Genomic DNA, 16,536 nt, shown 5'->3' with positions numbered 1-16,536 from the left:
GCTGGGAATTGAACTCAGGACCTCTGGAAGAGCAACCTGTGCTCTTAACTTTTGAATCGTTTCTCCAGCCTGAAAAATCCTTCCAAGTAACAGAATTTGCTGGTCAATCTCAGCAGATAGCTGATGAACAGAACTAAGGGGTTAAATAAGACTATATGGCCTTTGCTAGCAGTAGACCGACTCCAACATTCAGGGACAAAAAAAAAAGACACTACCTATATGGTTCCAGAATGAACGAGTAATTCCAGTATCTAGGCTCATGGTCACTGTGAACACTTGTAACTTCTGGGAGTCAGCTGATATTCCTTAATGCCAAGGCTAGCCTCGAACTTGCTATGTAGTGAGGATGGCACTGAAACCCTGCTCTGATCTTCCTGCTTCTCCCTCCAGAGGAAATGTACCACCATGCCCAGCTTTAGAAAGATTACAAGCACAACAAAAGAGTGATCTTCTGGCCTCTATATATATCCTGGCACATATTCTCTGGAAACTGGGTCTCCAACTGTGTCACCTCTAACGAAATAAAAAATTATTCACTTACCACTATCAGAGGAGTCTTCTTTTTTAGAACGCATCTTTCTTTTTCTTCCCCGTTTGCTCTTCTTTGTCTCTCCTCCATTTTCCCCTTCTACACCATCTGGACCAGCACAATTATCAGCGTGTCTTGCCATTGTATTCTGACAAAAGGAACAAACCTTGTTTCATACTACTAAAAGAGGTAGGTTCGGACTAGAAATTTTATTTTAATCGAATAAAAACAAACTTTAAGGAATGTATAAAACCCCAGGGTTCTGCGAACTGTACTGCACTCGACTCAGGGGAGATGGACAACATCTGGAGCAGTCAGAGATGGGGGAGGAAAGGAATAAAGGAAACACCTGTCAGAAGATAAAGTTGGGCTCCCAGGGGAAAAGCTCAGTGCCTGTGGTTAGAGGAGTTTCAGGGTGGCTGGCCAGTGATTACTTGGCTAAACAACACAGAGAACAGGAGAGACTCAGGCTACCTAGGGACAGAGTGGATTGCAGGTTTCAATCCACCCAAGGAAATGCCTTTTAATCATCAGTCTACAAGATACTGCAGTCCCTATCAACAAAAGGCTCCCCCATGGACAGAAGAGCTTAGAATAGTGATGAATGACTCTTTCCAAACAGCAAAGCATCCCTACACTTATCACTCCAGTGGAAAAACTGCATTTTGCAATGGCAGATCAAGCACGCGATATTAAGAACTGTAATGGGAAAACATCCTTACCCGGCGTGTGAATGTTTTCCCACACTTGGAACAGACAAAGGCCGCAGGGACAAAGTTGGGGTCGTGATAGCGCTTGAAGTGCATGTCAAGGAGCTGCTTCTGGCGGAAGGTCTTGTCGCAGTGACTGCAGGCGTAAGGCTTCTCCCCCGTGTGAGTGCGCTTGTGCATGATCATGTGCCTCTCCTGAAAACACAACTGCCTGTCAGAAAGGTCTCAGAGCATCACAGGGCTGCTACCCCTGCTGCTATGCAGGCACACCATAGGCCTTTCATCTTCAAGGAGTGGATGGTAACAGTATACTCTCAGGGAGGCAAAAGTGCTCCCCGAAACCCTGCTCACCCTGCTGGTCTGCTTTCCTAGCTCTCTCTGAAGACTCATTCCAGGACCATTCCGTTTCTTCTCCTTCTCAAGTTTTAGCCTTAATGCCCCTGGGGTTTTTGATTTGCTTTTTTCCAGTGATGGTCTCATGTAGTCCAGGCTAGACTCAAATTCACTATATAGTCAAGAGTGACTTTGTCTCCTGACTCTCCCCAGCGCTGAGATTGCAGACACGTGCTACCACACCAGGCAAAAAGTACCTATATAGGAATTTTAAACTTTTTACAATATTGGGGCTATTACTAGCAACTGAGCCGCATACAACCCTCTTCAAGAAAGAAGTTGATGGTGTGCCTTAAGATATCAACTGTGAGGAAAAGTGCATTTAAATGGAAACCCAGATTCAACGAACTGGTTCAGAGAGTAGCATCTTTGATTTTTGGTAGTATTCCTTATACTGAAAATATTCTTCTTAGAAGCAGCTACCAGGCAGGGCTTTAATCCCAGCACTTGGTAGGCAGAGGCAGATGGACATCTGTAAATTTGAGGACAGCTTGGTCTGCAAAGCAAGTTCCAGGACACAGAGAAATTCTGTCTTAAAATATAAAGCATAACAAAACAAAAACAAAATCCCAACAAACAAAAACAAAACACATAGACACACACAGAAACACATAGACAACAGCTACCTTACCTCTGATAATACCTGACAAGGACAGAGTACCAGTGGCTTTCTAACTAAGACAGCACCTACCTGTCTACACGCATAATCACACTGGTCACATTTGAAGCGCTTCTCGTTTTTGTGTGATTTTTGATGCTGGATGAGAGCATAGCGCTCATGAAACACAGCATCACAGTAGCGACATTTTTTGCCCTGCTCAATATAGGAATGCTGCTTTCGCAAGTGGACACCTGCAAACAAAATATAAAGTTGAACTTGTAAAATCATAAATTAAATATTTCAACGAGTTAATACATTATTTACTTAAGAAAAAGTTACTCCACGCCTAAGAATATGAGATCATAACTAAAACGCTTGTCTAGAGGGTGTGAGACCCTGGGTTCGGTCCCTATTGTCATGTCACCCTCACTCCAATCCACCAGGAACAGCAGGTAGAGAGATCAGTAGGCAGAAGACAGGAACCTGAACAGAGAGGACTGCACTGGGCACGGAAGTCAGAAAGTGAGAGCAATAGGAGTAACTGACTCAATGTGAGGTGAACTGAAGAAGAGAAAAGTAATGTTGGATATGGCACTCAATGGCACGGCCACTTATAAGAAATGCTGGAAAGGGGTTAAAACCAAACTCTGTTCTGGCAGGGAATTTGAAACAATGACGTCGAAATGGGGATGGGGACAGGAAAGGATGAACTGGTACGAGAACTTGAGTGGAACCAAGGGAACTGATAAGGTCACATTCAAAGAGTAGGAGTAAGAACAAGTATGCTCATGCTTGGTTTTTGTTTTTTTGAGACAGGGTCTCTATGACTTCTAGCTGGCCTGGAAGCTTGCTGTGTAGTAGGCCAGGCTGGCCTGGAACTGACAGAGATATCATAGATTGCAGTCTACCCACCTCCTGAGTGTTGGGATTAGAGGCTTTCACCACCATGTCCAGCTTTAAATCTAAGAGTTAAGGTCATGGGGGAGGGAGGGAGAGACAATTTAAAAAACGGGGCAGGAACTACCAAAGAGAGAAATCCAATAGGCCTTCAGTCATGGAGGCCCAGGGAAGAGAGTGCAGCACACTACTTGTTTGTCGGGGTACTGCTTGGGAAGCACCTGAAACGAGGAGCAGAAGGTTTACTACGCCCTACATGAGGGCCACTGAAAGTGGCCATAGCAAGCCACTTTCCTGGGGTGAAAGTAGAGAACGTACATGAGGTATACTAAAGACGGGCCAGGAAAAGCTAGGAGGGACATAACTTCATCAGAGCTGGTCAGGGGGAAATGAGTTAAACCCAGGGTTAGGATAATTAGTGAAAACAGTTTAGCTATAAGGGGTAGGGTGAGAGGTGGGAGCGTGTGAGTCTTTGAGTGTGTGTGCATAGAAAAATTCACTTTTTACTTTTAAAATGTTTTTGTGGTACTGAAGACTAAATTAGGGCACTCATGCCAAGTAAACACTGTACCACTGAGTTTTATCACTAGTTTTCTTTCTTTCTTTCTTTTTTAAATTTGAGACAGGGTCTCACTACATTGCCCACAGTGGCCTTGAACTCACGGAAGCCCAAGTAGGCCTTGAAATTGTTATCCTCTTGTCTCAGTTTCTTGAGCAACTAAGATCTCTGATCTCTACCATCAGGTCTTGTTCAAAATAATTTTTTTGAGGATAGAGAGAAATCAGTACACCAAGTTGAAAAGAAAAATCAAGGATATGAGTGTGAAGGTGAACATAATAATAATGAAAATACTTAAGTAAACAGGAAAGTGGGGTTGAGGGTGAAGGGACAAGGCACGACAGAGTGACACCAACTCCTAAGGTAGATAGGAAAGGTTAAGGTAAATGTAGATACAATGAGGTTATATAGCTGGTTTTATAACAGGAAATTTTACCCTGTTGCCTTGATATCTTAAAAAGAAAGAGGAAGATTCATAGTTAAAAAAAGGAAAGAACTTGTCCAACATTACTGTAGCAGTGCTTTCTACAGAGCAGAGACAAAAGCTCTGTGTCAGAAATGAATGAATTTACTAAGGAGTAGCCCTAGAAGAGTAACTAGTTGGACTGTTCAGGAGTATGACCTATGGCATTCAAAGTCATTGTCTATTCAAAATATTACTTGTTCTCCCCTTAAAAAAAACAAACGAAAACTCCAAAAGTTGAGCATTAATTCTGTAGACTGGGTTCAACCCCCAGCATAGGAGGTTCATACACTCATCCTTGGGCTCACAAAGCCTAGGACAATGTCCTGTTCTATTTATTACTCTTGACAGTACTCCCCTGAGATCGCCAGGGTTCAATTCTCAGTATCATCAACAAAACATAACAACCTCTAAAGATCAAAAAAACAAACAACCTGAGAGAACTCAAGGACCTCTGGCCTCTGTAGAAAATATTTCTAAGGGTATAGTTTAGTGGCAGAGTGATTGACTACTAATATGTGTGAGGCACTGGCTTTGATATTCAACATTTTATTTATTTATTTATTTGTTTGTTTATTTATTATGTATACAATGTTCTGTATGTGTGTATGCCTGCAGGTCAGAAGAGGGCACCAGACCTCATTACAGATGGTTGTGAGCAACCATGTGGTTGCTGGGAATGGAACTCAGGACCTTTGGAAGAGCAAGCAATGCTCTTAACCGCTGAGCCATCTCTCCAGCCCTGATAATCAACATTTTAAAAAAAAGTATAAATAAGTAAAAGAACAGATAATATGTTCAGGAAGTCCTTTGGGCTGCGGGAGCAGACAGAATAATGTTTGTAGTTCTTTCATTAATTAAAGCTGGGTCCTATTAATTTGGCTAAGGCTGGTCTTAAACTCCTGCAATCAAAGGATTCTCCTGTTTCTGAGTAACTGGGATTGCAGTACAGAGATATGTCACTAAATCATCTCTTCTGTCTGTCTGAGACAGGGTCTCGTGTAACTCAGGGTGTCCTTGAATTCCTGATTCTTCTGCTTCAACTTCCCAAGTGCTGGCACTTACCTACTCCTGGCTTCTAATTTTCTTTGGTAAGAAAGATTAAGGGCAAACTCTAGATGTTATTATGTGTAAGCACTGGTTACATTAAAATTCCTATAGGTGAATTCATTCTCTATGTAATTCTGGCTTAACTATGCACAAGAATAGTTACCACTAAACCAACATAATACTCCAACTGCTGAGAGACTGCACAAATACTGTTGGAAAACCTGGAGGAAATGAACCTTAAGCTGAAACATATGTTACTTTCTGAACATTTAGGGAAGGAAAGCTACTATTACAGACAGGTATACTGTTTCCCATTACAGTTTCCATTTAATGTATGTATAATCTATGTTCAGAATATATTACCTTGTAGTTTGACTCCAATAAAGAGAAGGTATGGGGGAAGGGGCACAGCTAAGCAAGGGCTTTCACTAAGTGATAAGCCATTCACATACACAAAAGTTTAAGATAAAGTTTTTATGCTTTTATTTTTATGAACTTGCTATTTCCTTCTAGTACTTACCCAAATCACTTTTTCGGGCTATGACAGTGTCACAGTGGGGACAATGAAATTTGGCCACATTTTCTGTATGTTTCTGTAAAATGTGCATCTTCATGGTACCACTCTGGGTAAACCGAGCATGACAAATATAACATTCATAAGGTTTTTCCCCTTAAAAGGAAATAACAGAATGAACAAATTAAATGAATAAATACTATGGCTTAGGTGGTAAGTAGCTGAGTGGCAGAAACATACATTAGGCTCTAAGGCCTTTCTTGAGAAAGTAAGGCTTGATGTAACTGTTCAGCTCATTCCTATCTCCAGAATTAGCAAACAAACCCCATACCTTTGCTTTGCTCAGCTCTCTACAGAGCCTTCCATTTTAGAATCACAGTCGTTATGGCAAAGCTTACCGTAGGGGAACTAGAACTATACATTTTTTGAAGCGGGGTCTTGTTTTGTAGCTTAGGACAGTATGGGATTAGAGATTTCATTTCAGCCCCGAGTGTGAAGATTATAGGCTTATACTCTATCACATCTAGCACAAGACTTTCTTTTTATAAAATGATAATACTCAGGGAGAGTCCATTATGTTAGATAATCTATCCAGATTTATTTTGTTTTTAGAAACAAGGACTGACTCACTATGTAGTCCTGGCTAGTCTGGAATCTGCCATGTACATCAAGCTGGCCTCAAACTCACAGAGATCTGCCTGCCTCTGCTGGGATTGAAAGCTTATACCACAACATCCAGCTTCTGTGTTTAAAATTAAACAATGATTTTTAATTTTTTTTTTTTTTTTTTTGTTTTTCAAGACAGGGTTTCTCTGTGGCTTTGGAGCCTGTCCTGGAACTAGCTCTTGTAGACCAGGCTGGTCTCGAACTCACAGAGATCCGCCTGCCTCTGCCTCCCAAGTGCTGGGATTAAAGGCGTGCGCCACCACCGCCCGGCAATGATTTTTAATTTCATTTTATATCTCCCTTAAAGAACTAGAACCACTCTCACCTTATAAAAAGATTCAAATAGAATAAAACTGCTCTCTAGTGTATTTTCAGAACCATCAATTCGGAGAATATACCAGAGCTTTTCTTTTTGGTATTTTCGAGACAGAATTTATCTGTGTAACAATCCTGGCTGTCCTGGAACTCGTTTGATAGACCAGGTTGGCCTTGAACTCACAGAGATCCACCTGCCTCTGCCTCCCAAGTGCTGGGATAAAAGGGTGCACCATCACCGCCCGGCACCAGAGCTTTTCTTCCTTTCAGGTAAGCCTTGGGCCCATGTGGCAGTTTACAGGATTCACTGAAGAGCAGCTCGTTAGTACCAGGAGGGGAGAAGTCCTACCTGAATGGGTTCTCATATGCCTTTTCAGCTTGTATGTGTCCCTGCTGGCATAACTGCACAAACTGCACTGGAACGGACGCTCTCCAGTATGAGAGCGAATGTGTCGTTTTAATTTGCTGACCTGAAACATGAAAGCAACCGAACCTCTTACACTTCTGTTAACAAGGACTGTAATTTGAACTCTATGGGTTAGGTACAAAAACTTTGTTTTGGGGCATTAAAGTTAGAAAAAGTCAAAAAGATAGATGTTTCTTCATTGTAGCCTTTGCTGTATCTCAGCAGTACTTCAATCCAACTAGAGTGGGATAAACGGGTAGAACACAGACCAGGCAAACTGTCTTCAGTCATAACTGAGTGGGTGATAAGATACACAATGGTGTACTACAGTCTCTACTTCTGTTTCTTCCCTGTGGTGGTGGTGGTCCTGACGACTGAACCCAGGAATACAAATGAGGCACATGCTCTCTACCACCAAGCCACATTTCTGGCCCTTCCTTTACTTCTATGTTTGCAAATTTTCACAACACTCTAGTAAGTAATCCATGACTATTTTTATACTAATATTTCTTACAAAAGTCAACTCCAAACTCATGTTTTAATCCCCCATCCTCTATCCTCTCGTTAGTATTTCCTAGACAGGCTGAGATCTGAGCGTCTCTCACTTGTCTTCCTTGCCAATGGTCATGCTGTCTGTCTCTTGGTAACTACCCTACCCCAAGCTATGAGTTTCAAATCTGACTCTATGAAGTACTTCAAAGATTCATAATTAATGTCTGCCTGATTTCTTAAAAAAAATTCTGATTTTAAGAGAAAATCCTCCATACCCATAAAAAAATCACACACTAAAATTTTCACATTTGCTCAAGGGTCAAGTAACCATCTCAGCAGCACTGCTCAATCTCCTCCTTCCCCTCTCACTGCCACACCTAAGGCCCCCTACAAGCTAGGTGATGATGCTCACCTGGGCACACCCACCCCAGACTGTCTGAGTACCACATACTCTCACAATTCAACAGCATAGATCCCTCATTAAATTTCAAATTTTTCTTGTCATTCACATTTACTCTGCTGGAAAAAATTTGGAATCAAATTGTAATCATCATTTATTCATGCCCTTTGGAAAAATTTGTAACATTTTCTGTCTAAAGATACCACAAAAGTGGTTTTTACTGTTACTTAGTTTAAGTCATTTCACCACTACTAGAGTTAAAGCACAAAGATTTTATAGTTCCTATTAGAATAGGCTAGGCTATCTATTCCTAATTGAAAAGAAATAAAAAAAAAATGCTCAGAGGTCTAAAACTATTACTCCTCTTTTTTTTTTTTTTTAAACAGTGCTGGACTGAACACAGGGCCTGATACTCTACCACCGAGTTACACCCACACCAAGTCCCCCAAATGAAGAACTGACAAATCAGCAAGTAGCAAATTTGATACTGATCTCATGTGATGGATCTCAGTAAAAATATAGGTACACTCTAAGTAACTACATAAAACCACCTTCAGTTTGTGTGCATAATCTGATGCTTAAACTTGAGTCTCTTTGCCAAGATGTCAGAACATTTATGTAAATATTCTAAAATTCAAAAAGGGGGGTGAGTGGATAGAGATGGCTCGGTGGTTAAGAGCGTGTACCACTCTTCCAAGGGTTCACATTAGGTTCACAGCAACTCACAACCAACCCTTGCAACTCTAGCTACAAGGGATCCAAACTTCTGGCCCCAGCAGGCACCTGCACTCCTGTTTACCCAATCACTACACATATAGTTAAAAAAAACAAATCTTACCCCTTGCATAACCACAAAAAAACAAAACCTGGAAGAAATTCTTGAACTCCCTTTAGCATCAAGCATCACTAATAAGGGACACACAACTTGTACACTAGTGCAAGATGTTCAGAGACTGGAGATAGAGCTCTCTGGTCGAGTTCTTGCCTAAGGCACTGGGTTCAACCACTGTTTCGTTCACAAATTTTTTTATTTCTGCATACTTCTTTTATATCTGGTCTCTCTCCACTGAATTCTTCCTATTCTAAGGTCTTCAGTTAATAACAATTCTCAAAGGTTTAAAAAAAATCTGTAAGAAATGTTGTTTAGGGGGATTAGCAAGATGAACCAGTGGGTAAATGTTCTTGCTGATAACTTGAGTTTTACCTTCAAGATTCACATGGTTAAAAGAAAAAACTGATTCCAGAAGTTCTCCTTTCACCTTCACACTCATTGAGTGGCAGGAATACCACCCTACCCCCCCCCCCCAAATACAAAAATAGGAAAAGAAAACAAACAAAAAATCCAAACAGCTGGGTGTGGAGGAACAGGCCTATAATCCGAACACTTGGAAGGCAGGAGCAAACAGGTTTCTCTTAAGTTCCAGGCCAGCCTGGTCTACATAAGTAGTCAGACCTTGTCTCAAATAATTTTTTAAAAAAGAAATAAATAATTTTATCTTCCTACTTTTATAATATACTTATCTTCTTTAATTAGTTGTAATTCTTAATATGACAACAAAACATTCAGATCCTACGTTTTGGGAGTAGTTGTGAGTTTTTTTTTGTTTTGTTTTTTTAAATTTAAGACAGGGTCTCACTCTATAGCCTAGGCTGGTTTAAAACTTGCAGCAATCCACCTGCCTCAGCGTCCTGAGTGCTGGGATTATAGGCATGAAGGATCACTTCAGTGATCCAGAGTTAGTTAACATACATTTACTCTGGCTTTTCCCTAGTCTTATTAGGACTTCACAGTGATGAGAATTGAATTTATTGTCTATTTTTCAGCTACCTATAAAGTAATACATACTGCTGAACTAGTCTTGTTTTGGGCATACTTAACAATCATTTATTTTTCAATATAATATTAGATTTGTTTGGTTGCTTACTAATTTTATGCAACCCTGGTCCCATTTTGGTAGCATCCTTATCCAATTTAGTAATAGGGTAGACTCAAATGCTGAAGTCAATAACCATTCCTACCTTCCTTTTTCCTCTAAGTGATGGGAAACAAATTCAGAGCCTCATGAATGCTGCTGCTTGCCAAGCATGTACCACTGATTCAAAGCTCCAACCCCAAACCTTCCAATGTTGCAATTATTAAGACAGGGTCTTAACTGTATTCCAGTAGGCTTTAAACTCAATACCCACAAACAAACAAAGAGATACACACCAGACCAGATCTTCCATTTTAAAACAACATGGGTCCAGTTATTTCTTCAATGTATAAGAGCATTTTCTTGTATTAATATATGGGTTTTTTTGTTTGTTTGTTTGTTTTTTTGAGACAGGGTCTCTCTATATAGCCCTGGATGTCCTGGTACTATGTACACCAGGCTAGTCTTGAACTCACAGAATATACCTACCTCTGACTCCCAAGTGCTCAGATTAAAGGTGTACACTAGCATGCCTAACCCTGAAATTGGTATTCTTACACACACACACACACCCTAAGAAATCTCCCAAAAAATAACTTGACACTCACTTCTACACTGGCATAATCACACATGGAACACTTAAATGGTTTCTCATGGGTGTGTTTATAACGACGATGCCGCACCAATTCTCCACTGGTCACAAAGGCCATGTCGCAGTCTGGGCACTTGTGAGGACGAGTACCTAAAGGAAAGAGGGGATAACAGGAAGAATTAAGGGTCCAGTAAATTACAGGTTTCAATGTATGACTCAAAGCTCTTGCACAAGCTAAAAGTGGCTCTACAAGCTACAGGAAGGTTTGAATGAATTTTCAGCACTAGTCCCTAAGATGTGAAAACATATGCTAAACTTCAGTTTCTGCTAATTATTTGAATCTAGTGTCTTTGAAAAAAAAAATTCTTCTTAGCAAGGTAGTGCTGGTGCACATCTTCAATCCCCGGGCTTGGGAGGCAGAGGCCAATGGACCTCTGAGTTTGAGGCCAGCCTGGTCTATACAGTGAGTTACAGGACAGCCAGGGCTACAGAGAAAATCCTGTCTTGAAAAATCAAAAGAAAAAAAAAAGAAAAGAACGTAATTAGGAAAACTCACAATGTCAAGTAGTAGATCAGCACCTGTAGAAATTTTCTTTGTTTTTTTCTTTCTCTCTTTTAAAGATAGAGTCTCAATATATAAATATATAACCCAGGCAAGCCTTGAACTCTTAATCCTACTACCCTAGCTTCCCAAATGCTCAGGTTTACAATCACAAGACACCATCCCTAACTCTACAAAAATGCTTTTCTAAAAGGACAAAGTATGAAAAGGGAAGTTTCACTGGAAAATGACAGTAACTAAGAAATTACAAGGAGCCACGCCTTTAATCCCAGCAGTCGGGAGGCAGAGGGTCTCTGTGAGTTCAAGGCCATCCAGAGCTAGTTCCAGGATAGCCAGGGCTGTTACACGGAGAAACCTTATCTCAAAAAACAAAAACAAAACAAAAAAGGAATGCTTATTTACTCATTAAATTTGCTTCTTCAGTACCACTGAGCTAGAAGAGAGTACAAAAATTCTTCCTATGAAGTATATATAATCTGGTGGTACAGAAAATAAGTTACCAATAGAAGCAGCATTTACATCAAAACAATAACTTTTGATTTGTACCTAGTGTTACTGAGGGAAGAAAAGAGCTCTATCTTTGGTAGAAACCAGCACGACAACTATCAATGTAGCAGATACTGTTGTGGAGCAGGATGTCTACCCAATTGTACTACATGACTACCTATGTCCTTCTGCTCAAGGTCCAGGTTTACCAACTAATTTCTCATTTGCTACAACTTTATAGGCAAGAGCATCCCCTAGAAGCTAATCACCGTACATATGCCTTTAATCCCAGTACTAGAGGCAGACATTGGTGAATCTCTGTGAGTTCAAAGCCAGCCTGCTCTACAAAGTGAATTCCAGGACAGCCAGGGCTGTGTAGAGAAACCCTGCCTAAAACAATCAACCCAAAGAATGTCCCCTAGAATGCAATACAAGCATATTTTTAAAATGAAAAGCTTATTCTTCACCATGAAGTGGCACTTTAGTGGTATGGGAAGTCCTTCTATGTGTTGCTTTTATTGGTTAATGAACAAAGCTGTTTCGTCCAGTGGCTTAGCAGAATAGAGTTAGGCAGGAAAACTAAACTGAATGCTGGGAGAAAGAAGGCGGAGTCAGTGAGAAGCCATGGAGCCGCCAGAGAAGAAAGAAGCGAGCTGGAACCTTGACAGTAGGCCATGAGCCTCGTGGTAAAATATATAAGAGCTAGCTAGCAATACACTTATGTGATTGGTCAAACAGTATTGCAAATAATATAGTTTCTGTGTTTATTGTGGGACTGGGTGGGACAGAAACCTCCACCAACATTTTAGCATGTAAACATTTGACTCTTGCAGGCTTGCTTAACTAGGTAAGTAAGTTTTACCAAATCAGTTCTGGAAAACCACAGAATGAACTTTTCAAGGCTGAAGTACAGTCCAAAACAGAAGTACTCATATCAGTGTACATACACATTGACAAATCTATCAAAGGACAATATAGTTTCTTCAAAGTATTAGATGCATTTATGTGTGTGTGCTCTAATGTGACTAGATGACAAAGCATATCCCAACATATAGCACACTACTTATAAAGCAATAGACAATCCACTGTCTAATTCATCCGACTTACAAAGAAAGATAACTGATTAATTTATCGGACAACAGGTGCATCAAATAAAAACCAACAGTCAGCACGTAAAGACGGGAAAATCTACTCTGAATGGAATAGAGAACTATTCTCCATGAAAAACTGGGTAGGAAGATTTACAGCCAAGTACTTAGGCTAAAAAGATAAAGCCTTCAAAAAAGAGTTGTCTTAGGCTTTCTACTGCTATGATAAACTCTATAACCAAAATCACTTCAATTTACAATTCTTAGGTCACACTACATTGCTGAGAAGTCAGGGTAGGAACTATACTTACTGAATTGCTACCTCTGGCTTGCTCAGCCTTTTTTAAAAAAAGATTTATTATGTACAGTGTTCTGCCTGCATATATGTCTGCATAACAGAAGGAAGCACCAGATCTCATTACAGGTGGTTGTGAGCCGCCATGTGGTTGCCAGGAATTAACTCAGGACCTCTAGAAGAGCAGTCTGTGCTCTTAACCACCGAGCCACCTCTCCAGCCCCTCAGTCTGCTTTGTTATATACCCTATGACCACCTGGCATAGGTGTGGCACCACCCACAATGGGCTGGGCCCTGCCATATGAACAATTAATTAAGAATAGGTCCCACATGATAGCATAAGGTCATTCTTAATGAAAGCAGCTTTTCTTCTCAGATAACTACATTTTGTATCAAATTGACAAAGAAAAAAAAAAAAAAAAAAAAACAACCTGCCAGCACAAGAGTTTAGGAGAGGTCTAGTATGTGGTCACCTCACTGGAATCTGGCCATACCCAACATGAAGTTAGTATCAGAATACTGAACACAGTATTAAAGAATTTTTTGTACATGAACAATAAATTAATTTCCAGAAGGATCTTTATACTTTTCTATTCGTAAGTTGTGAACAACTTACCTTCTCTGAGATAAAGCTACCAGAAACGAACAAAAAGAAAGCCACAGTTTTAACATAGGTAGGATCTACTTATATTTCTAGCGTTCTTTCTCACTGATTGCCTTGGACTTTAGGGTCTCATTTCTTGTCACTGTTAAATCCTCAGCAACACAATGATAAAAAGTCTTTATGAATTATGTCAAGTAAAAACCACAGCTATGATAAAGAGGAACAAAAATAGTATTCTTCAACTTCCTCCTGCAGTAAGCCCGGATAGTTTTAAGAACCATGTTTTAACGTTGGTTCTGCTGCAGCCCCACACTCATATCCTGCACCTGTGTGTGTGTTAAGGTGATTCCGAAGTAGGGTTACTGTTCTGAAGGCTCTGCCACAGAGATGGCACTTGTGTGGTCTCTCATCAGTGTGGCTTTTCATGTGACGATCCAAATTTGAACGCCGTGGACATGTGTAACTGCAAAGCTCACACTGGAATGTCTTCTTCACACCTGTATGCAAAACAAAACATCTACTTGTCACAGTGCTTCAGTGTTTCAATTAACTCTAAACTACAATTATAACCTATTAACCTTTTAAAATCAAAGTCAATCTAAGTAATTATTTCACAGCATCAATAGGCTCACTTCTCTTTATGACTTAAAAACCCAAAACAAAACCAATATTCAATATGTAAAAACACAAATAAAACCCTTCTTTTGAGCTGGGTGGTGGCGGTGTATGCCTTTAATCCCAGCATCTGGGAGGCAGAGGCAGAGCTCTCGGAGTTTGAGGCCAGTCTAGTCTATGAAGCAAGCTCTAGGACAGCCAGAGATGTTACAGAGAAACCCTATCTAAAAACCAAACAAACAAAAATTAAAAACAAAATACCCTTCTTTTGTACTGATTAAATGCCCAGGGAACTCACTAGATGTCCTTTAAAAAATAAATGGGGGGGCATTTAAATTTAATAAAATAACTTGCACACAGGGGGCTGTAGCCTTTATCCCCAAATGGTTTTACAAGACTATTACAGAAAAATTCATTTTACCTTTTTTTTTGATTTTTGTTGGCTTTGGAGGCTTCATATTACCAACCACTTTCTCTGCATTAACTTCAGACAGCAAACCTTCCTGCTGTTCTTCCTCAAAATCATAGACAGACACATCCACATCTTTGCCCTCCTCCGTGTAACGCAGTTTGCTCTTTTTGGTTTTCTTTGTTTTTTTGGCTGGTGGCTGATAGTCTGGGTCTTTTTGCCAGCTAGGGTCTTCCTGAGGAGGAAGCTCCCCCTGCTCTAGCGTCTCTACTTCTCCATTGGCCCCCACTTTCACCACCTGAAACCCTTCAGGCAAAGGTAAGGTGTGACATATCATCGGTTCACTTTCTGCAAGGCCCTCTTTAGATACTTCGTTCTCATAAGCCCCCTGAAGCTCTTCTACTGAAGTGGTAGCAACAGGTACAGTCACAGGAACAGGTACTTGAACAAGCTGAAGTTCTCCTAAGTTAATTGGTTGTTCCTCCATATTTACAACTTGCAAGGTTATGATCTGGGTATCGTCCACTGCAGCCTCTGCTTCGGGAGCCACTGTACCCTCCATTACTTCAGTCTTCATCTGAAGAAGGGTAGGATCCAGCTGTTCCATCATTACCATCTGTACACCACTGTTGACATCCTGGACCACCTCACCCCCATCTGTCTGGTTCTGTGGCAGGTGGCAAGCATCTTCTTCCTGGCCCCCTTCCCGACGTCTCTGGTAAGTCTTTCTTTCCTTTCCTTTAATGAAAGTTTCAGACTCCTCCACAATGGCTTCAACCGCCTCACCTTCCATTTCCCCTTCCTTTATTAAGGGAGAACACAAATTGTTATTTAAGATAAGGTTTGCCAAATAAAAATACATACATTTTAAACTAAAATCCCCTTGGTGAATGAATTAGACATCCATCAATGGTTGTTCAACAATCTACCTCTTTCAGCCGGGTGATGGTGGTCCACACCTTTAATCCCAGCACTTGGGAGGCAGAGGCAGGCGGATCTCTTTGAGTTTGAAGCCAGCCTGGTCTACAAGAGCTAGTTCCATGACAGGCTCCAAAGCTACAGAGAAACCCTGTCTTGAAAAACAAAACAACAACAAAAAGCAATCTACCTCTTTGATGGAAGAAAAAAAATCTACCATCTACATTTTAAATCTTGTCAATCAAAACAAAAAATCTGAAATTGATGAAGACTCTAGCGCATATTCCCAATGAACAAAACCTGGAGACAGTGGGTGTTAAAATACAATGCAGAAGTGAAGCTCACAGTCTAGGAGAAACAATAAATTATTAATTCTGGTTTCTTATTAAAATAAATCATCAAGGCCGGGCGGTGGTGGCGCACGCCTTTAATCCCAGCACTTGGGAGGCAGAGGTAGGCGGATCTCTGTGAGTTCGAGACCAGCCTGGTCTACAAGAGCTAGTTCCAGGACAGGCTCCAAAGCCACAGAGAAACCCTGTCCCAGAGTCAGTTGGCAAAGTCTAGGGATATATTTTGGTTTTTATTACTGGGATGGGATGTCATTAATTGTATAGGTGAAATCAAAAGGCACAAGTCAATCTTCTACCACAAAAAAAAAAAAAAAAAAAAAAAAAATCGCCAGAGCTAGGTACTGCGGCACATGACTATGAAACTAGTATTTGCAGAGCTGAGGCTGAAGGATGAAGCTTGAGACTAGCTTTGACCATATAATTTGACCCAATCACAAACACAGACACTAGATACTAGAAATATCAACTGAACATTATATTAAAAATTATCAGTAAAGCTAGTTTAAAACTTACACATTTGGGGTGCATTAGTAAAAAAATGAATTTCAGTAAGAAGAAAAGTTCAGGATAGCTATTGCACAGCATACAAAAATAGTTAACCATCTCAAGTGCTCTTACTATAATTAAGTTAATACATATGCTAATTAGTATAATTTAAAGATTCCTCAACACATAGATATTTCAAAATGCTGTACACTACAAATAATTT

At 40.4% G+C, this 16,536-nt stretch overlaps 1 protein-coding gene across 2 annotated transcripts in view; it reads right to left on the bottom strand.

Annotated features, from left to right (window-relative positions):
• Positions 1-16,536, bottom strand: part of Ctcf (CCCTC-binding factor) — a 50,763-nt gene that overhangs the window by 3,233 nt on the left and 30,994 nt on the right. For both annotated transcript variants that reach the window (XM_057753317.1, XM_057753318.1), the window contains exons 3-10: positions 14,572-15,361; positions 13,862-14,032; positions 10,517-10,650; positions 7,047-7,167; positions 5,723-5,872; positions 2,324-2,484; positions 1,252-1,434; positions 542-677 (exon numbers count right to left, since the gene is read on the bottom strand). In XM_057753317.1, the coding sequence (XP_057609300.1) occupies positions 542-677; positions 1,252-1,434; positions 2,324-2,484; positions 5,723-5,872; positions 7,047-7,167; positions 10,517-10,650; positions 13,862-14,032; positions 14,572-15,352 (1,837 nt within the window). In that variant the 5' untranslated portion in view covers positions 15,353-15,361. The remainder of the gene's footprint in view (positions 1-541; positions 678-1,251; positions 1,435-2,323; positions 2,485-5,722; positions 5,873-7,046; positions 7,168-10,516; positions 10,651-13,861; positions 14,033-14,571; positions 15,362-16,536) is intronic.

This window comes from Chionomys nivalis, chromosome 21, assembly GCF_950005125.1.
Source record: "Chionomys nivalis chromosome 21, mChiNiv1.1, whole genome shotgun sequence".
Taxonomy (NCBI): Eukaryota; Metazoa; Chordata; class Mammalia; order Rodentia; family Cricetidae; genus Chionomys; species Chionomys nivalis.
Note: the sequence above shows the minus strand (reverse complement) of the source record. Positions and strands in the feature narration are given on the sequence as shown.